This window comes from Gymnogyps californianus, chromosome 2, assembly GCF_018139145.2.
Source record: "Gymnogyps californianus isolate 813 chromosome 2, ASM1813914v2, whole genome shotgun sequence".
NCBI lineage: Eukaryota > Metazoa > Chordata > Aves > Accipitriformes > Cathartidae > Gymnogyps > Gymnogyps californianus.
In genome coordinates, this window is record NC_059472.1 from 92,644,732 (window position 1) to 92,666,524 (window position 21,793).

At 36.4% G+C, this 21,793-nt stretch overlaps 1 protein-coding gene across 1 annotated transcript in view; it reads left to right on the plus strand.

Annotated features, from left to right (window-relative positions):
• EXOC2 (exocyst complex component 2) overlaps positions 1–21,793 on the plus strand; it is a 132,467-nt gene that overhangs the window by 38,070 nt on the left and 72,604 nt on the right. Inside the window, exons 7-11 of the mRNA XM_050892365.1 lie at positions 10,742–10,822; positions 14,696–14,841; positions 14,947–15,028; positions 15,547–15,649; positions 18,631–18,749. Of these exons, the coding sequence (XP_050748322.1) occupies positions 10,742–10,822; positions 14,696–14,841; positions 14,947–15,028; positions 15,547–15,649; positions 18,631–18,749 (531 nt within the window). The remainder of the gene's footprint in view (positions 1–10,741; positions 10,823–14,695; positions 14,842–14,946; positions 15,029–15,546; positions 15,650–18,630; positions 18,750–21,793) is intronic.

The window sequence follows — 21,793 nt, forward strand, 5'->3', positions numbered from 1 at the left end:
TGCCAGATGTCAAAGCTTTTCTCCAGAACATTTGATCACTACAGTTTTCTCAAAGGAAGGATGACAAGAATTAAGCATTTAAAGCATTATGGATTTAAACAAAGCTGCATGAAGCATAGCTTATATTTGAAAGCTGAAAGATTGTTTCAGCACAAACTCTTAGGCACATAGCCTTGGTTCTGCAAACTTTCATTATTTGATGCTGAGCGTACAGCTGTCACAGATGAAAAGTGACTCAAGGGAAAATCATTATTGAATACATCTAGTCTGTCTTCCAATACAATTTAAATTTCCCGAGCTGCTTCATTTTGGTCTAGATTTTTTTTTTTTTACTCACTTTGGGAAGATTTCTAAAACGTAATGCATTTTCTGAAGATACATTTATGGTGATGGGCAAAAATTCAGGCTCTCAATTTTCCCCTTCAGATATCCTAGAACACATCTTCCAGCCCCAATGGTTATGCTTTATAAACTGCAGGTCTGTTGCGTTGTTGTTGTTGCAGAGCAGAGCTATCTGTGTACAGTTATTTCTCCTAGGTTTCCCTAAATTGGTACAGGATGTTACTTTCTGTAGGAGGCTTACTTTAAGAGGTAAAACACTTGCTTTACCAGGTACTTCATATTAATCTATTTGCACATCTGTTTATACCTGCTTTTTTTAACTCATACGCATTTAACAATGTTTGTTTCAAATACATGAACTTGATCTGGGAAACCCTGAATTACTGATTATGGTGCAGCTTTTTTCATTAGTTGGGATCAGTAAGATCAGTCTGATCTTAACTGTGCTATCAGACTGTGTTACACATTTAAATGAGTATTAATATTTTCACAAGTAAGCAACAAAAACCATAAAAAGCTATCCCGAGATGTTTACTGTATTTTGTGATTTAGAAACAGTTTACTAAGAAAATAAGAAGTCAAATAGGCCGGAACCCTTGCTTGTTTGGTTTAATTTCTTGGAAAATAGAATTGCCTTATCAGATCCTCATGTGTCTCTGCCTGTTAGCTTGGCTGACAGTTTGACAGTGACTTTGCTGAAGAGGAGATGTTCAACAGGAAGTTTGTTTCGTCAGCTGAAAGGAGCTGTAAACTGAGCTGAGGGGAACTGGGCTCACCTCAACTTGACCCACTTGTCAATGTCGGGGAGTTCAGCTGACGTATTTCCCATAATTCTAATTGCCACCTAGAAAGTAGCATTCCTAAAAGGGCTGCTGTTTGTATGCTTGTAGACAAGTCGTGTTTTATTGTCATGAGCAAGTGATGTCCCACACAGAAGTCTTTGGAAAGTTAGCAAATTAATTTACTTTGAATATATGTTTTCAGAAGTGCTCTTTACAAAGAGCCTTAGGCTGCAGAGTTTCTTTTTATTTGAGTGAAAGGAAAAAAATAGGGAAATGACCACTTCAGTCGCTCAATTATGCAAAAACATGCAAGTATGACATCTATATTGGCAAGAAGACGCTGTGTTGTCTTTGAAACACGGACATGTTGAACAAACTTGAGATTTAGATTTGACTCTCTAGTTTGCCATGGCAACAGTTCTTCTTGTGCAGTTACAACTACAAACACATTTTACGTGATTTTCAGAAAAAAATCTATTCAAAAGAAGCACTGCTGGCTATTACAGCACTATTCCTTTTTTCCCTGTCCACTCCTGTTTCAGATGTGTGGCCTACAGAAATGCCAGTATGATGGGGAACTTGGACTGTAGTTGGCCTTATGTGTAATACCTTACTTAATACATAAGCTAGGATAATGTTTACCTGGCTGAAATGATCCTATATCTGGTCAATGCCTGTTTTTTTGCCTTTTTTTTTCTTTTTTTTTTTTTTTCCTATGGAATATTTTTACGCTTCATCCCCTAAGGCCCATTCTAGGATGAGCATGTCAGTGATCCAGGATCTGATTCAGTATGAATAAGTGTATTCTGTTGCCATTATGTCTGTTAAATTAATTTTCTCTGAAACGAAAACAAAAGAAACCACTGGATCGATATTCAATTCTGGGTCAGACTGGGAATTTGAGAAACTAAAAACTGATGCTTGTCTGTTATGTAAGTGTCCCTTTGCTTCTGGCTTTTGAGGAGTTATGTCATGTTTGAATTTAAAGAGAGTATATACAGCCAATTTTTCATTAGTGATTCTGTTTGCAAACTAGACTGACTGACTAATTTTGAAGTGGTTTTACATTGCTAGCTCTTATCTCGGTTCACTCTCTTTTGTCTTTTTGTCTGTTTGTCCAATGAAATGCTAGTCCATGACTGTTTTTGCTAGGTAGTACGGCATCAGACTGTTATACCAGGTTTTGCTGTTGTCACATTCCTGTTTTGTAACATATCTAATCCACATTTTTGCTTTACTTCAGTCTCATATACATTTTCCCAAAGAGTATGAATTTTTATTAAACATATGGATTTGGGTAAATCAAATTCAAACATACGATTACTACCTATATGTTATGCAGCTGACTTGAAATGGCTAGAATAGCTCTGTGTTGAGTGCTCTCTGTGGTGTGTGTCTATTAATGTTATCTTCTTCATCCTGCTTCAAATGGTAGAATATAGTTTTTGCAGGGTAAGAACAGCCTGCTATTTTTAGCTAGTAATTTTCAATATGGTAATTCATAGAGGTTAAGAAAGAACAGGGCCATGGAGACAAGCTGGCAAGGATAAACGAAGATGCTGCATCTGTCGGGCATGTATCTAACAGCATATCAGTCACTTCAGAGTAACAGTTTACATGCATGTATGTGCCCCACAGTAACTGCAAGATAGATTTAAGAATTAAGATCATGCCTCCAAGTAGTCATGAAGCAATAGCTGATGCGCTCTAAGCTCACTGTCTAGCTTTCCAGGTGGATGCTTATGTCTGAAGGCTTGAGTTACCTTTGTGCTACGCTTATAGACAAAAACTGAATGAGAAGCAACTGCACTATCACTGCTACATATTTTGTCTGCACGTTTATGGGCCTTCTCATGTATGCACAATGAAAAAATAAGCATGCTGATTTAAGTTTGCTTGTTGAAAACTTGTATTCTGATCTTGCAGCGCTAGATAACAAGGGGGACATTTCAGTGAGCAATGTATGCTGAGAGAGATGACCTGACAAAGGAGTGCAAGTATGTAAGTGGTGGCAGGTGGTTCAGTCTCAGGTGGATGCTGCTTCTTCATGCAATGCCTATGATCAATTTCTGTAGCAGGCCAATTATTATCTTAATCCAACTCTAAAAAAGCAAAAGTTATGTGATCATGATTGATAAAAGTCTCAAACTTCCCTTTTATGCAGGTTCTAGCATAGCATTGTCTAGGGGGTGTTTTTTGTCTCAAGCAAGAGATGATCTGATTTGAAAAAGTGTGAAACAGCAGTTGTCTCAGTCCATAGTGAAAATTCTGTGCCCAAGCCTGGTCCTGGTTTTATGCTGACTGCTCATATAGCTTCTTTTAAATCAGTAATTGTTTTAGAGGTGTAAGCTAATTACTAGCAGAATTCCTCCAAATGGATGCAGTCATGGCAGCTTTTAGCTACTGTGTGGCTGTCATGTTTTATGAATTTGTGTTTTTCAGGTAAGTTAATTTTTTTTTTTTGCATTTGAAACATAGTAAAGCATCAACAAGAAAGAAGATTAGTTTTGCAATTGCAGTTTTCAAATAACAAATACTGCAGTCGATTGCAAGTGTGCAGAAAGTTACCTACGATTAAATTTGAGCCAGATTTGACCTATAAGCCATAAAACCAGCTTAATTTCATGTTACATCATTCCATTTTTATTTCCTTACCGCTTTTAAAATACATGCAACATTTAAAAGCTGCTTTTATTTCTACCACTAGCTTTCATAGATCCAAAAGGTTAGCACTGTGTTGGTAAAAAGAGAATAGCATTTCCCATACTCTAAAATTCTGAAGTATCCTGGCAAAGGCCTGGGTCCAGTCCTGGAATTTTTAGTGGATCCATAAGCAGAATAATAAACCATGTTTTCCTGTGTATTTCTGAGATATTTGCCTAGAAATATCGCACTTGCTTAAATAAAAACCTGTGTGAGAACAAAGTTATCAGGCCTCACAGTGTTGTTAGACTACAATTTTTGGTCTCTCATATCCATAGAACCTCCCTTCCTTTTTTTTTTTTTGTATCATTTTAAATCTGTCCATTTTCTTTGTTTTTTGCCACAGTGTTGGGTAAACAAGCTTGAAAAAACTAAATGCTAGAGAAGCAAAACATAAAAAGGCAGTTAAAGGCAATACTACATTTACTTCAGTATTTTGTAGTTTTTGCTTGGATTAACAATGTTCACCAAAATTAAGCCAAGTTTGCCATGCAGCAATTTGCAAAAATATCTAGAAATCTTGGGGGGAAAAAAACAAACCAAAAGAAAAACAACCTAGCTGTAATGACTAATGGCCATAGTAAACAAACTTCAGGTTTTTTAGGTTTTCATATTGTAATGTATTACTAGCTCTGTTCATGACATGCTGTCTTTATGGATTGCTTTGCTCATATACAACTATGCACTCCTGTTGAATCCATTCAGAAGAGTTTTTACCCTACATAGGGGTGCTGTCCTCATCAGTAACCTTCTTTTGTTTTGTTAAAATTACAGAAAATCATTAATCTTTCCATAAAGAAAACCAAAGGCATTTTTATTCTTGTGTTGGCATGAATCCTGGCAGCATGTTAACGTGTTCTTCATCTCTCCATTACTGTGCTTTGGTGCCAAGTTCTTTATAGTTACCACATCATATCTTCAGAAATACTTTGCTGAGTCACTCTTTCCTTTTTTGTATTTTTTTTTTTTCCCCCTGTTATTTTCTGCATCTGGCTAAAAGGGTTTGATTCATTTCAGGTACCTTTTTTTTTTTTTTTTCTTTAACCATATTTCTGTGGAAACGGGTAAGATTTTCAGATATACCAAATGCATTTTTAGCCATCTTTTAATCAGCAAATGGTAGAAAACTTGCATCTATGTTGCTTTGAGCTGAGTTAGGCTGAGGAAGTTTTGAGAATACTGCTCTTGGTGTCTATCTTAAAATATGTTTTAAAGATGTCTAATGAGTAAATCAAGAATGAAATTTGCAAGTCAAAAACTGCATAGTCCTGGCAAGTGTGGTTTAATTTGTTAGATTTATGGTTGCCAAGTAGAAAACCATATCCTTCCTTAGATTAAATAAAATTGTTTTCAACACAAGCAGCGATGAATTAATTGCAGTTTATTTTACTACAGGGCCTGTACTATGGCTTATTTGCCAGATTGAACTTCGCATGTGTTTTGACCAAAAATAACCAATTCTGAAGTATTTAGTCACAGTTTAGAGATTGTGAGCTCTAAACTTAGTCTCTTCGCTATTATTAGTTAGTATCTCACTGCAGCTCTGAAGTTTGCAAGCCTTTAAATATTCTGACTTAGCTGGGAAACTTGAACACTTACTGGCAAAGATGATACAAAATACAGTTAATTTTCTGGCCTTAGTTGAAGCATCTAGACCTAGCTTCTGATCTTTATTTATTGTATGCTGCTTACAGTAAAGCTCCTCAAAAATGGTAAACAGGCTCTCCTAGGTTTCCAACTGCTGTTCCAACTTGTATAGTTTGTATTGGGTAAGTCCAGGGTAACTGGCAATTCAAGAAAAAAATCCTGTTCATCCTTTACTTCGGGCCTTCAAAGACCTGAAATTTTCTCCTTGCTCTTCTTACTGCAGCCAGTGATGAGTTCAGGGTACGAAGCTGCATTTGAAGGTAATTTTAACTGCTGGCTACTGTGAGAGGTGTAGGCTGGCTTTCCACCTGCCCTTGGCCATGTGCTCCTTCCTCTTCCCTTATATTGCGGTGGTGCAGCTAGGGCAATGTTTAGACAAGCTTACCGATCAATAAAGAAGTCTCTTACTTACTGAGTTAGTTTTCCAACAAATCGTCTCACTACAGCTGCCCTGCAGCTGTGTGATTGCTAGATCCAGCAAAAGGAAGCATGTGGGTGCAAGGGAACAGGGATGGTCCCAGACAGCACCATTCCACTGTTACATAGATTTAGTACTCTAAGATAAAAGAATAACCTGAGTATCTCTAGATTCCATCCAATCAGACTTACATCTACAGATATTTTTCTTGACCGTGTATAGTTTTGCTTGTCTAAACTTCCAACTCTGAGACTTTTTGTCTAGTCCCCATGGAAGGGACATGTACTTAGCTTTTTAAAAATCAGTTCATGCAAACGAAGTAAGCTTAGACTTTCTGATAAAGCATTTCTCATAACAGTTTTCACTGTGAAAACTTAAAATTTTTTTTTGGTAACTCAACTTTGGTACACATATGAATGTACTTACTGCTAAATCTGAATATAATGTGTAAAAAATAGCTTCAGTACACAAAGAAAGTAGCACATTGAACATGTAGAAGGAAATATAGCAAATCCTATTGTGTGTACCTAGAGTAATTTAGGTAGGTCTATACTCTCAGTATGTCCTGAAATACCTTATTTCAGAGTGTGGTCCAAAAATACCTTTTGGTTTACACTACCCGTTACGTATGCTTAATATGTCTTTATCTGTACTCCACAGTGCTTTCCAGCTTTCTGGAACTTAATACCTTGTTTTACTTTTATTTTTTGCCCCATTGACATCTTTTTCTCTGTCTGAACACACCTTTGAATTGGCTTAATGGGATCATTCTTCCTGGTTTTCCAACACCACTATTTTCAAACTAAGAATTTCAAATACTTTATGCCAAGCCACTAACTTTAAACGCTACCAGTGTAAAAAAAAAAAAGTTATCTTCCATCCTCTAAAAGGAAGAGGAGGGAATAGTATTGTTATTGTATATTCTTATCTAAAGGAGATGAGAAAGACAACTGCTTTGGAGAAGATACGTTTTAAAACTTTCAGGAACTGGTTAATAATCATGATATAATTTCTAAATAAGCTGCCTTCAGAATAAAAACCTACAGTTTGTGACTTGACATTTTTGTAAGTGCTAACATGGTAAATCATGCTCTTTCAAAACTTGTTCTATGCATTAAAGGAAGTCTTCATCATATTTTACCTTTTGTTGCCAATATATGTGCTTTGATAGAGGTTTAGGTTGTATTGGGTTTGCATGGCAAGGTTTTGGTAGCGGAGGGGGCTATAGGGGTGGTTTCTGTGAGAAGCTGCTAGAAGCTTCCCCTGTGTCTGATGGAGCCAATGCCAGCCGGCTCCAAGATGGACTCGCCGCTGGCCGAGGCCAAGCCCATCAGCGACGGTGGTAGCACCTCTGGGATAACATATTTAAGAAGGGGAAAAAGTTACTGTGCAGCAGCAATGGCAGCCGGGAGAGAGGAGTGAGAATCTGTGAGAGAAACAACTCCGCAGACACCAAGGTCAGTGAAGAAGGAGGGGGAGGAGGTGCTCCAGGCACCGGAGCAGAGATTCCCCTGCAGCCCGTGGTGAAGACCATGGTGAGGCAGGCTGTCCCCCTGCAGCACATGGAGGTCCATGGTGGAGCAGATATCCACCTGCAGCCTGTGGAGGACCCCATGCCAGCGCAGGTGGATGCCTGAAGGAGGCTGTGACCCCATGGGAAGCCCGTGCTGGAGCAGGCTCCTGGCAGGACCTGTGGACCCGTGGAGAGAGGAGCCCACGCTGGAGCAGGTTTGCTGGCAGGGCTTGTGACCCCGTGGGGGACCCACGCTGGAGCAGTCTGTTCCTGAAGGACTGTACCCCGTGGAAGGGACCCATGCTGGAGCAGTTTGTGAAGAACTGTAGCCCATGGGAAGGACTCACATTGGAGAAGTTCATGGAGGACTCTCTCCTGTGGGAGGGACCCCACGCTGGAGCAGGGGAAGAGTGTGAGGAGTCCTCCCCCTGAGGAGGAAGGAGCGGCAGAAATAACGTGTGATGAACTGACCCAAACCCCCATTCCCCGTCCCCCTGTGCTGCTGCGGGGGAGGAGGTAGAGAAAATAGGGAGTAAAGTCAAGCCCAGGAAGAAGAGAGGGGTGGGGGGAAGCTGTTTTTAAGATTTGGTTTTATTTCTCATTATCCTACTCTGATTTGACTGGTAATAAATGAAATTCATTTTTTTTCCCAAGTCGAATCTGTTTTGCCCGTGACTGTAATTGCTGAGTGATCTCCCTGTCCTTATCTCGACCCGTGAGCCTTTTGTTATATTTTCTCTCCCCTGTCCAGCTGAGGAGGGGAGTGATAGAGCAGCTTTGGTGGGCACCTGGCATCCAGCCAGGGTCAGCCCACTACAATGTTACAGTTCAGTTTTGGAAATTCTTAGGTGTGTCCCCTTCAGGAGTAACATTATAGTTGACTGGTCAGCAATTAATGCTATGTAATTAATGGTTCCAAAATACTAAATTTTTAAAATCTGAGGCAATATATAACTTAGGGTTTTTTTATCCACATCCATTTAGAAAGTATCTTTCAAAAATATGCTTCACAGAATGATTTCAAAATATGTAAATTAAAATCATTACACTTTGATGCGGTTCCAATAGTACTTGCAACGTTTGGTTTTAAAATATCTGTTTATGTTGTGGTTGCCGTTCTGATGAACTTGTCTTTCAGTATGTAACATTAATTGCAGTACAGTAATTGGCTGCCCCTGACTGGAACTGATGTACATAAATGGAATAATGTCGTTAGAACCTTTAATGTTTTTGTCATAAAATTGTAGAGGTATTCTTGTAGGTAAGTGGTGTCCACGGCATATGTAAAATATGTGCTACAGTTAACAATACACCATCTTTTAACATAGAACTCAGATTCTTGTATATTTTAAGGAACTGTCAGTTTTAGTTCATTTCATTTAAGTGTTGTCTTAAGAAATATGGTGTCCTAAATTAGATTTCGTTTTTCCTCCTCTAATGACTTTAATAACAAAAATAAAGGGGTGTTCTTGCATTTTCAAGAAAGCTAAGCTTCCTGAAATTCTTTGTGTAGGACCAAGGGATTGAAGGGTCAAATCTAGAAGTTTGAGAATAATGGAATTCTCTCTCTCTCTCCTCACCCCCCCCTCTCTCCTCCCCCTCCTCCCCCCCCTTTCTCCCCCTCTTCCCCCCCCCCCCCCCCCCCCCCCGGCCCCCCAATGAAAATTCTTCCTTTGAAGGAGGCTGGAGACTATCAAGGGCCATCCTGTTTCAGAATAGCCATCCTCTCTCACTGCTTACAGTAGGACTGAGGGCACAGGGCTACCTTACTAAACATAGTTTCTGTCCTTGTTTGCTTGTACTTAATTTGCATCTACGTAGCATGGGCAAGTAGGGATGGCATTGTGGAGGAAACCAGTTGGTGATGACATCGCTATGTGTACATTATATGCAGTTTGGGGTGGTATTTTAGACTAGCTCAAGTATCACCCAGTGGATTGAATCCAGGTATCTCCTGGAACACATTAGATATACTCATGGAGTGCATCTTTTAGTTTTGTTTCATCTTAAAAGAATCCAGTTGAGGGACTCGGGTTGCTCTGCCATGCAAACCAAAGCAAGGTAAGCTGGGACAATTGAGAGACTAGTTTCAAAACTGTATTTGTGTTTTGAACTAAAATATATCATTACTCGCTTTCTTCAAAGCACTGAGCATTACTGTTTTCAAGGGTAGCTTAGCTTCACTTCATTCTACTGAGAACCAGCAGGAAGCAGTAGGAGTTTTTTTAGAAGCCTTAATTTTATTTAAAGCAACAGGAACTGATGGCTATTTGATAGAGTGGATTTTACTTATGTTAACAGATTAAAAATTTGAAAGGAAAATCATATTTAAAAATAACTGTTTTATATATGCTGTATGCATATATACAGGAATACTAAAAAAAAAAAAAAAAGAAAAAAGGAAAAAGAAACACTGGTCTGTGCCAGTTGTACTGAACACAGAAGAAGAGGGAAGGAAGGCTGTGTAAGAGAGGGGAAGTAGAAGAAAGGAGTATCTACACTCCATTCACTGTTCGTATTTCCAGAGTGGTACAGTGTAGTCAAGCTATGCTGGTAAATCTCTCCCTTCCTGAAAAAGAAATTATAATAAAACAACAAATTAATGGTGATACTATGCATTTCCACATCCATTAGTAATACCACATAGAAACAAGAATTGGGGCTTTTGGCATTTTAGGACAGGAAAAAAATAGCATCTTCAAAAAAAATAAAGCAAACTCCCCTCCATTTTCATGTTGTTTTGAGCAAAAGCATCACAATGCTCCTGTGTAATGGTTAATGCAGTGTATTGCTACAAGATACTCTTAAATGGTGTGTTTTGAGAGTGCATTTTTGTAGATGAAACCAACTGATGGGGGAGTGTTCTAGCACTTGATTTTTGGGGTCATCCAAATTCCCTATGACTCTCTACCCTTTAATTATTGGTAATTCTTTTTGGTGAGATCCGTGTAAAAACTTTGCCTTACAAAGCAAAAGTATTTTGTGCTTAAATGATAATTACTTCTCAAAATAATAATTGAATTAACACTTGTACTACAAGATAGCTAACTGGGATTATTCTCTCCACATTATTTTTTTTCCTTGAGCCTTACTGTCTTGTTCAAGAAGATACAGGAAGTCTGTGTCAAAGTAGTGGTTAAAATTCTGCAATGTCTGGCTCTAAGCCCTGTCCTCCACTAGACTCTGCTGCCATGAAGCATGTTTGTATTTTTTTATGTCTAAGAAGAAAAATAACACTTTATTTTTAATTTTGAAAATGTTTAAAAGTGTCACTTCGATGTAATGTATTCCCACCTATTAAAATGTTCTGCATTTTAACTAGACACTTTATTCCAGCAATCCATCAAAAACTGGAAGCGGATGGAACGGAAAAAGTAGAAGGATCCATGACGCAAAAACTGGAGAATGTACTGAACAGTAAGTTTTGTCCTTCCAGCAGCATCTATTTATGGACTTCAGACTTTCTAACAAGCTTTAATATATTCCTAGGAATATGGTAGAAAGTAGAAAACAGTATGGTCTCTCTTGTCTTTTCCTCTTTGATGGTAGTGATTTTAGGGTGTGATAGTACACCTTTTGAAATAAGTAGCAGCTTTTGCCATGACTTTCAGCAGTGTTTGTGATAGAGAGAATAAATATAAAAATAAAGTTGTTCTAAAGCATTTACTTCAAATGAATTTTGGTGGCATCTCAATTTTGAGTCAACAAAGAAAACAGAGGAGCTATATGGATAGACAGAACTGTAGAAGGATGAGCAAAACTAAATACCAGGATTGTAAGTTTGAGCAAAACAGAAAAAAAAACCTCAAATACAAGCTGTTTGCAATAACAAGGTCTATTAACAGAATCTTTTTCACTTAATATGCTGCCATTTAGACTACTTGGCATTAGCATTCTTTTCAGAAACTTTGAAAAGCTGTGAGTACTTTCTTTTCTGTTTCTCTGTATTAGCTGTAAGGTTGCATTGAGAGAGATGGCTTGAATTTACTGCAGTTCGGTATGTGTTTCATCAGATCAAAAAAGTTACTTTTTTTTTTAATTCTGGGACTTCTGCCAAGATAATTTTACTTTGTTTCATTGTGATTTTTTTCACAGAGGAAGGGATGTTTCCCTTAGTGCTGTATCAATAAGCAGGAATGACATGCAGATAGCTGACTCAGTGTTGGAAAGTCTGAGTGTGTTTTATGAAATCAAGAAAGTGACATGGAAGTTCACTGTTTTTCTTCTCCTGTATGAAGAAAGCAGTGACTGTATGTGAGTTTGCGTGGGGAGCACAAAGAATGCAGGGGGTTTTGTGAACAGCTCTAACTCTTTTCAGTAGAGATTCATTAATGCTCACAATAAAGATGTAGTTTGAACATTGTTATTCCCTCATCTTGTTGCCTGGAATACACACACACCACACACCCCCAATTCACCAAAAAAACCCACAAAAAAACCTCACACACGCTATATAAAGACTATAATGTGTCTGTCTGTGTGTGCAGAATATTTGATACATACAGGGTAGGAGAAAAAAGCATTTGCTGAAATTTGCCAGTGCAATCCTCAGTGCTCTGTGCTCTGTATTTATGCCATGTCATGCACCAAGCACAGATTCCTTGGAGAGCACTTTCCCTTTGACAAAATTGTGTGACATTTTAAATAAAAAAGCAAAAATTTAGATCTGTGACATTTTCCTACACACACTAATGTAAGACAAATCTACCTATAATATATAATCACTGTTTCATTTGATAAATGGTTGCTGAAATCTGTATGCAGATAATGCAGACTGTCTTTTTCAAGCTGGATCTGTAGAGGAACTTGTGCCAGGCACTTCAGAGTGGTATTAAGTTTGGCTCTGCTGTGAAAAGAATTGGCTGCTTTTCCTCCCAGTACTTTGCAAGTCATGATGGATGGGAGGCAGGGCAGTAGGAATACAAGGATTTAAAAAGAGTAAATAATATTATGCAAAGTAGTTTAGGATCAAAGCTTTGTTTCTTGTCTGACCATTGAAAAGCTTCCATAATCCATGAGTAACAGGGCCAGCTTTCAAAAACTACTTCAAATCTTTAGTCAAATTTTACATTTTATGGACTGTAGGCGCATACTTTGAGAAACAATTGGTGTTGTGAGCTTGATTACAAACTCCTAAGAATAAGGATGTTTTCCACAGCATCTGAATGTATGTTAAGTGTGCCAAATTATTGGATGGAAATGGCATGGGATAGTAGAAACACAATCTGGTGTTATAGGTGGAATTTTAAATGTTTGGAGTTTGCTAAATTGCTAAATTTAATTGCTAAACAAACAAATATATGTTTATAAAAACATATGGTATGCTATAATGAATTTCACAAAGAATTGTATCTTAAAGGAGGTCATTCAAATTCCATTATGTGGTGTTTTTGTCAGGCTCTATGAAAGACAACTGTTGGATAACTAGAGCTTTATTTTGAAGTAAAAAAATTTGCACACGGTAGATGAATCATCTATTTTGAAAACATAGTTAGTCAATATAGGACCTGAATCTTTATCAATGGATTATTTAGGTTTAGATTATTCATCAGTAATCAAGAGATAAAGATTGTTAATATAGAAAGGATTTGGAGGGGGGAGGAGGAAAGAAATTTTACAATATTTTTTTAGGTCTAAAAAGACAGACCTGTTTTGCATGAAGTATTGAATTTCATTAAGACACTAATAAGTAATTTGATCTATTTCAATTTCTATGTAAAACAGAAAAAGTGCCCGTAGAAAAAAAGTAAAATTATTTACTTGAGGATTTCTACAGCAAATTAATTCATAAAGAGATGAAGGCATGTAGTTTTAAACTAAAGATGGAAATCACTATGCTCTTCCTGCAGTTGTCAATTACCTTTTAAAAACATTTACATTGAATTAAAAAAAATGCTTTGTGAATATAACTTTAATTCCCAGATATAGTACATTGCTTCTTGGCTGTTAAAAGAATGGACAAGAAACATATGAATTCAAACAAAACAAATGTTACTTACTAGAAGGATTTACAAAACAAGCATTTGTTATAACTTTAAGAGAAAAATCGTACCTTATCAGTGGTCTGTATTTAAATGTCCAGCTAGCTGTTTTCATTGTGCATTTCTCCTTAATGGATTAAAGTATTCTATGCTAAATAGTATGCAGTAGAAATAGCTATCCTGACAAAACTTTTTTTACATCAAGGCTTCAAAATTTCAACAAAGTTTAAACATTATTTAGGTATAACAATTATTTTACAAAGACTACTTTTAACATGAGCAGGCCACCCACAGTGTTGACTAGAGAAAATGGCATGCAAGCCACCCAGAGAGAGTGATGTAATTTTTTTTCATCTTTGCTTAAAGTATAGTCACTAGACCAGATAATGTAGAAACTTCTACACGCAACGATCAAAAAGGCTAAGACAGTTCCACTTTTTTTTTTTTGGTTAATTAAAAATAAGTCACGAGTTGAAAAATGCAAATATTTGCATGCGATGTAAATCTTCCCTACTATAAATGAAATTCTATTATTCTGTGTTAGGAAATAATTCTTATTACAAAATAGAACGCTTTTTAGTCTGGACAGAAAAGGTTTTGAGGCTGTATTTAGTGTATTTATTGAAGAATATTCACAGATAGTATAGAAACTTAATTGCATGAAATTGTTGACCAAGGCTTGATTCTGTATGTGATGAAGCCAGTAAGACTTTTAATGCCATGTGAAGACACTTTGTATTTATTCTGTTACAGTGACCAGCTAGTTAGACTTTTTTCATTGTCTTTGACTTAATCGTGGGTGCTTTTAAGTGACTCAAATATCAAATGTTGTTAATAATTTTTAAAACTTAATTTGAAAACACAAAAAAATTGTTTGCAAAACCCAGAGATAACTCTTAAAGTTATGACATTAATTAACATAATGAAATTATACTTTTCTAAAAAGAAAACTTTCTGTGAATTTTTCCATATCCTAGGATGCATAATTTAGTTGCAAAATGTAGATCTGGAGCCAAAGCAAACTATAAAATATCTGCAGCGAACTTAAGCATTTGAAATAGGAAAGAGTGATTGTTTTTAATTGCACAGGGATCTTACCACATTAAAATGCTAAGTGGTTCACTTTGAAATAGTATTTCATCAGTTGTAAAATGTTAACACAATTGAACAAAAAAGTATAAAAATTTAGCAATAATTACTCATTTGCTCTAAAAAAACTTGAATGACTCATTAAAATGAGGAAAATCTGCATGTCAGTTGAACTGATTACTTACTCTACTTCTTCTTATTTTCATCTTTTTTAAAATAGGAGCCAGTAACACAGCAGATACCTTATTCCAAGAAGTGCTGGGTCGAAAGGACAAAGCTGATTCAACAAGAAATGCACTTAATGTTCTTCAGCGTTTTAAATTTCTTTTCAACCTTCCCTTGAATATTGAAAGAAATATCCAGAAGGTATAATCCTTTAAAAATACTTTCCTATTTGATGAAATTATTGTGTTACTTTTTTATTGACAATTATAAACGTTTGTTGTTTGTTTGTGTTTGGTTTTTTTTAAGGGCGATTATGATGTGGTTATTAATGACTATGAAAAAGCCAAGTCACTCTTTGGAAAGACAGAGGTTCAAGTATTCAAAAAATGTAAGATATGGGTTCTGTTATTTCCTGCTGCCTTTTTTTTTTTTTTTTTTTTTTTTTTTTAACTTAAAGGCTAAAAAGCACATAGTAGTCTAAAGAGCTTTATGTGGGGTTTATATGGATTTTAATCCATTAAGATTATGGATTTATAGGAACCAATTAAGCAATATTTCTGGCAGGTTTTCTGAGTGAGGTATATACTACAAAATGTGAAATCATAGCCAATTTTGTTTATTTATTAAGGCTTGGTATTACTGGACATAAAAAAAGGTTACAGTAATTAAAATGTGACTTCGGGTATCTCTCACTGGCATATTGTTGGAAAGACTTCAAAGTCCAATTCTCTGTTTTTGTAGAACTGTCGTATACAAAATTTTCAGATGTGGCTTGTTATAAAATGAGTTATATTGATTTCCACATTAACTCCAGAAGTGTCTGATGTCCTAGAAAAATAACATAATTTTCAGTTCATAGCACTGCTGAAGGCACACACTGGATTTATTTCTTCTCCCTACTGCTAGATTATGCTGAAGTTGAAACCAGAATTGAAGCTTTAAGAGAACTTCTGTTGGATAAGCTGCTTGAAACTCCGTCAACATTGCATGATCAGAAACGTTATATAAGGTAATCATTTGACTAGTGTCTTCATCAGACATGTGGTGTTAGATGTGTATTTAAATCTGTTTTCTAAATAGCGTAGTGACTATTTTTACTATGGTTTAAATACTAATTTTAAAGCTTTAAGTAGAGTATTTTGAGATTTTATGATTATATAAATAATGACAATGGATTGGTACTTGATTGTTTATTGAATGGTTGAAAAACAGTTCTTGAATGAGAACAATTTCATGAAAGATAATTGAGATTGAATTTAATTTTTTAAAATCTTTAAGGCATGTTTAGATTCTATTGCTTCCTCTAAACCATCATGTTGCAAGCTGTGGCTGAAATGATCACTCACAGGTTGCAGATCCCAAAATAGATTCCTTCTTAACTTGTCTTACCTTTCAGCTTGACTTGGTGTTGAAATGCAATCATCCTCAGTCAGATAATAGGGAGGTTTTAATCCAGACTGTCGTTTAAATTTGGTTTTGGCTCTTTTACTACTCAGTCCAAATAAAGTAGTTCTTTTATATTTCATGAACATGAACCAGTTCCCCAGTTTTCATTGAAATTCTTAGATTTTCTGTCATTCACAAAGCTGATGTCAAAGTCTGTAGGCATACTGACATGAGTTGGTTGGACCTTCTTCTGCTGGTAGACCTTAACCTGCTTTACAGTCCTTGGAGCCAAACTTTAGAGTGCTCTGGAACATTTGATGGCTTTACCTAGAAAGCTTTTGAGTTTTGGATGTTACTAGGGCTCCTAGTGGGGCTTGACATTCTCAGGGCTTTTTTCAGTTATCTTAAAAGATGTAGACCAAAAGCGCTGTGAGAGAAGCATTCTTAAAATTATGACACCTGCATGAGGTCTTCAATGTTTTGTATGCTCACCAGGCCCAGTCGCACAGGACGAAGTGCAGTATTGGTATCTTAGGTCCCTTTACGTTATGTTAGTTTATGAGGACAGTGACCAGTGTACATTTATGTGGAGTGCTTCTCATTCTTCTGGGTGCTATATAAATACTGCCTGTTTATTGTAATTGCGTTTTAAGGTGAGTAGTTAAGCGTTTTGTGTCTCTGAAGAGGGCACTACTGTTTCCTTTCTATGTCAGTCTTGAAAACCTTAAAGAGCAGCTTCTTTATCTAAGCCAAATCTTATGACCTTTTTTAAGGATTCTTTGGAAGAATCAGAGTTGTATATGTGTTTGATTCTGGGGGGGGTGGTTTAGTGTTTCTCTAGCCCCTTACCTTGAAGTATTGAATCTTTAAAAATATCCCAGCCTATGTTAAAGCAGACTGTGTTAATGTAACTACCAAATGTATTCCATATGTAGAACAGTATAATGAGGGAGAGTAGGGAGTGGACAAATGTGGAATATTTAGTTCTAATGAATTAACAGAATCCCAGCATACAAAGAGATTAAATTAGTTTCACTACTCTAGATATGCTAATGTGGTTATACTAGTGTAAATTTTCTGGAGGCAAGGTGTGAAGACAGCTTTCTTCAGAGCACTTCAGCTAAGAGGAAATTAACAAAATCCTAATTGTAAAATTATTTGCATAAAACCTGCTATTTTTATGAGGTTTTTTTCTTCCTTGGTATGTTTGTTTTGTATGTCTCCAATGTCTAAGGCGGAGCAAGACCTGAAATACTGTGGTTTTCTGCCTCAGATATTCAATGTTTATAATTAGGCTTCAATTCATATTTTCCTCTCATTTTGTTATGGTATTTACACTGATAATTATTTTATACTGTTCAGAAACAGTTTACCATATCACTTAACAGCCACGTAGATGTATTTTTTCCAAGACCAGTGGTAATATTTTTTTTTTTTTTTTATTTTGTGTCTAAGCAAAGACTAAAGTCCCCCTTAACACTGAGGAAGGACTTAAGCTCATAATTTATAAATGTAACCCTGTCAAAATTGGTTGTGTAATGTTCTCATCCATCCAACCAATCCTACTTTGACAGTTTATTTTTTGTTCAAGTACTGCAGACAGTTCTCAAAGACAGAACTTTGCAACACAGTCCTAATTAATGTTAGGTATTATTGTAGTAATACAGCTTTTGTGAAGGAGTTAAACATTCCCTGCAGTGCTTAAGATAATAAATCAGTGTACTTCACCTTGAGCATCTTGAATTTTTTAATCTGTCCTGAGTCTCATTAATGCAAAATGTGATGGAGCGCATTAAATAGTAGAGCAGCTACTGCTTTTTGAAAATACTTTTGAAAGTACTTTTGTCAGATAGTCTTGAATGCCATACGTTAGACTATATAACTTCTGTGTTCTCTTCGAAGTCGCAACAGCTGGCTTCTAATACTCCTCTCTCCCTAAAGACAGAGGGTGCTTTGCTTCTGTGTATTAGAAGCCCCAGTCCTTTTCATTATCTCTGTGTCCCCCCCTTTTTTCCAGACTTTGTGTGCACATCCTAATGCAAAAAAAAAACCCAAAACAAAACAAAAACCACAACCCCAGAACCAAACCAGGAGCTTGGTTTACATTTGTTTGTGCATGCGTGTGCTAAAATTAATGAACTGCCAAAAATTAATTCCTTCTGTACTTACTTGTTAAGGTTACATGATGATACAATCAGGACATACAAAGTGGGAAGAAAAATACCGTTTTTTATGCGCTTGAGATGTCATCACTGATTCCAAGTGAAACAAGAAGTACTGAACTGCAACCTTGGCAGATAAAGAGCTTGGTTTCCCAAGTACTTTACTAGAGGCACAACTGAAAATACATATTAATGTGATATTAAATATATATGTTTTTGTTAATTTCTACAAGTTTTTTTGATGGAATTTTGCTTCACTAAATGAAGAAGGGAGAATGCAAAGCTTGTGTTTGCATTGGGTGTGAGTGTATCTTAACAACTGTTCTTGAATTTTTTTAAATAATGTAAAAAAAAAAGTATTTCTTAGTATATCTTTCGTCTGTTTTAATGAGGCCTTCACTGTGTCAAGTCAGAGCTGTAATTTTTGGACGGGGTTTTACAGATATCTTTCTGATCTTCATGCGCCTGGGGACCCTGCTTGGCAGTGCATTGGTGCTCAACATCAGTGGATTCTGCAGCTTATGCACAACTGTAAGGAGAGCTATGTTAAAGAACAAAAAGGCAAGGATATATTTTTGTTTTATATATATATTTGACGTTTAGGAATTTGGCAGAGCCTTTTATTTGACAAGTTTTAGTGTACAAATGATATTTGGGGTTTTTTCCCATCAATTTTGATAGCTTTTTACAAAGTTGAATACTGACTTGTATTTTTTTCTTTATTCTATTATAAAAACAAAACAGCAGTTGGAGTTTTCTTTTTGTTTAACTTACAACTTTTTAAGCTCTTTACATGGGAAAAGCATTAAATTTCAGTCATTCATCTGAAGTTTACTGTCCTCTCGAAATACTTCTTTGAGGTCACATGAAGTTTGGATTGTTGTCTGAATCTGCCAGTTACATTTCTTTGTCACAAGATATGCCATTAGTATATGGATATGCAGGGCATTGGGGCATAGTGGAATAATGTGTAACTTCTTGATATGCAGTGAATGATAATACGGTGTTCTCTTTTTCTTTGTTCGTGTGCGGTTTCAAAATTCAGATTACACTGTTCAGGCACAGACCTGTGAGTTGGACAAATGGGATATTTAGACAATGTTATATTAAGACCAATATGAATACTTAGTTGTATTCTGTCTTTGTCTTTGCCAGTGTTGCTCGTCAAAGAAATGTATAGGTATTGCTTTCAGGTGTGGCAGAGACTTAGCTACCAGTTAGCATGATCCATCACATCAGCGTATTTTCAAAAGGGAATAGGTGGAAGGCTATTGGCCTGGCATTTCTAGTAGTAAAATCTGAAAACTGGATTTTCAAATTAGAAAATGACAAGTAGTCCCTTGTTTCTCAAGAAGTCTTATCGAGTTTGCTGCTGTTTCTGAAATGAGTAGGCATATTGGAATCTGGCCTCTCTTGACTTATAGGTAACTCCCATGTTTAGTGTTAGTGCATGTGTATCCCAAACCAAATAAGGTGTTGTATTCTGAGAAACCACAAAAATTTTACTGAGTTGGAGCTGCTGCAGAAATGTGCTGTAAAATTGCTGCAGGAGGCTTAAACTCTCTGTAGCAGAGGTTATATCAGGTATAGAGTTCACAGGGTGCATCACATGTGACGGTGATGTCAGTAAGTTTTAGCTTAAAGTGTGCTGAGACCATCTTTGTTCCACAACACGGTCTGAAGTGCTGTGGGACCAGCTGGAACACCAGGTTGGTTTCTTGGCCTCTTGGTCAAAATTCAGAACGTTTCCAAAACCTCCCCATCTTCCCTCCTCGTCAAAACCCTGAGGCACCACCACCACCACCCCTGCAACACACAGCTATCAGGAGCAAAACTCGCTTGTAAAAACGGCCATGGTTAACAATTCTAAGCTTTCTTTTTCTCCTCTCACTTGCAAAATGTTATATAGCCATCTCTCAGCTTCTTAGCAAGAAAAATAGGGGCATGAAGATACTAAGTGCTCAAGACTCTTTTGTTTTAGTAGTCTATATAGTTTTGATATGCAGGCTCCAGTAAATGAATGGAAAATGTGTCTAAATTCCTATGCTTGTCTTGAAAATCTCAACCTGTTTGGTGTTTTTCTTGCAACAAATCTGCTTACCTCAGCCTTAATATCAAAGGGGCTATTATGTTAGCAGCTTTGTTTAGCTCACAGAAGAGGGAATTTAAATAACTTGAATGCCCAGTAAATGCATGTATGAGTAGTTAATATTTAGTGCATGTATGAAACAAATGCTAATATATTATCACTTGTATTGAAAAGCTCATCAAATCTCAGTAGTTTTCTTCCAGCCTTTTACGTGGTCCTTACTGATGTAGTTTTTGTACAGATTGTAAAATGCTCAAGAATTGATCCTGGTTGATGGAATTTCTCACTTAGTATCTAGTAGGACAAAAGAAGGTTGCTAAATGTGATTTTTCCTTTCCATAGATCTTTAATTTTGGCATACCCAGACAGGAGAAGGAAAAAAGAAAACTCGGTTTTAACTGCCAAGTAGAACAATGCTGATTGTGATCAGAGACATGGAATGTATTTTAATCTACTTTAGATGTATGCTTTTCAAACAGGAAAAGTGTGGGGTTTTACTCGTAGATATCAAATTGGTTATGCAAGACTTTGAGGAATCTAATCAACTTAAACAAGTTAGAAATGTGGTTTATATGGTCCTAAATTCACAGGCTATTTTTAAGAGAAAATAGTAATAAATTTTCAAACATTAAAGTCCTCCAGTTAAAACATGCTTCCAAAAAAGATTCTTTTGTATATCAAGCATTTGGAGGAAGAGGTGGGCCATAAGGCTGAAACTCTAAAGAAAAGGGCATTAAAACTTCTAGATTTCCCTTTTCAACAGGGATAATAGACATTGTTTCTAGCAGATGGTAGTCTTCATATTGCGTATGCTGGAATAAGCAGACAACGATTACAGTTCCACCTTGAACATACCAACAATTTCTGGCTGTTCTTAGCTTAGTTCTTCTGCTGACTGAGAATCTGTGGGTTCAAACTGACTGAGTCAAAACTTTTCAGCATAGTAAACTTAAACCTCAGTAGCAGATTGTATCTATTTTTGCATTTGTGCACAATTTTTCAACTTTCAACTGAGTTTGTGCCAAAGCATTTTGCTGCTATTTTATTAGTTTTCAAAGCAGAGCTGTGCTCTGAGTCGTTATACGTGAATTTTACTACCTGAAATGGATTTGGAATTAGACGAAAGCCTTTGCTTTTCTTAGCTGGAAAAGTCTTTTTTTGAAAACTCTGTTAGATGTTCTCGACAGGGTTTTTGTAGCTGATTGTCAAACAGTAAATATTCTTAAAGAATTTATTTGCTGGCCATGATGTGTTCAGGAAGGGAAGGTTAACATTGCAATTGTTTGCTAAACAAGCTAAAAACCAAACCTAAGTGAATTCTAAGGAGAACTTCAAATTCAGTCACTGATATGACAAGCCAACAGTGTGCTCTGTGGGACAAAATTGTTCCAATTGTCTCCACACCACTAGGAGGCTGACTCTTTAGTCATTACAACTTAAATAATTTCATTTTCTTATATAGAAATAGCATCTGCTCCTATCTTCTTTAAGAGATTTAGTTACATATCATCTCATC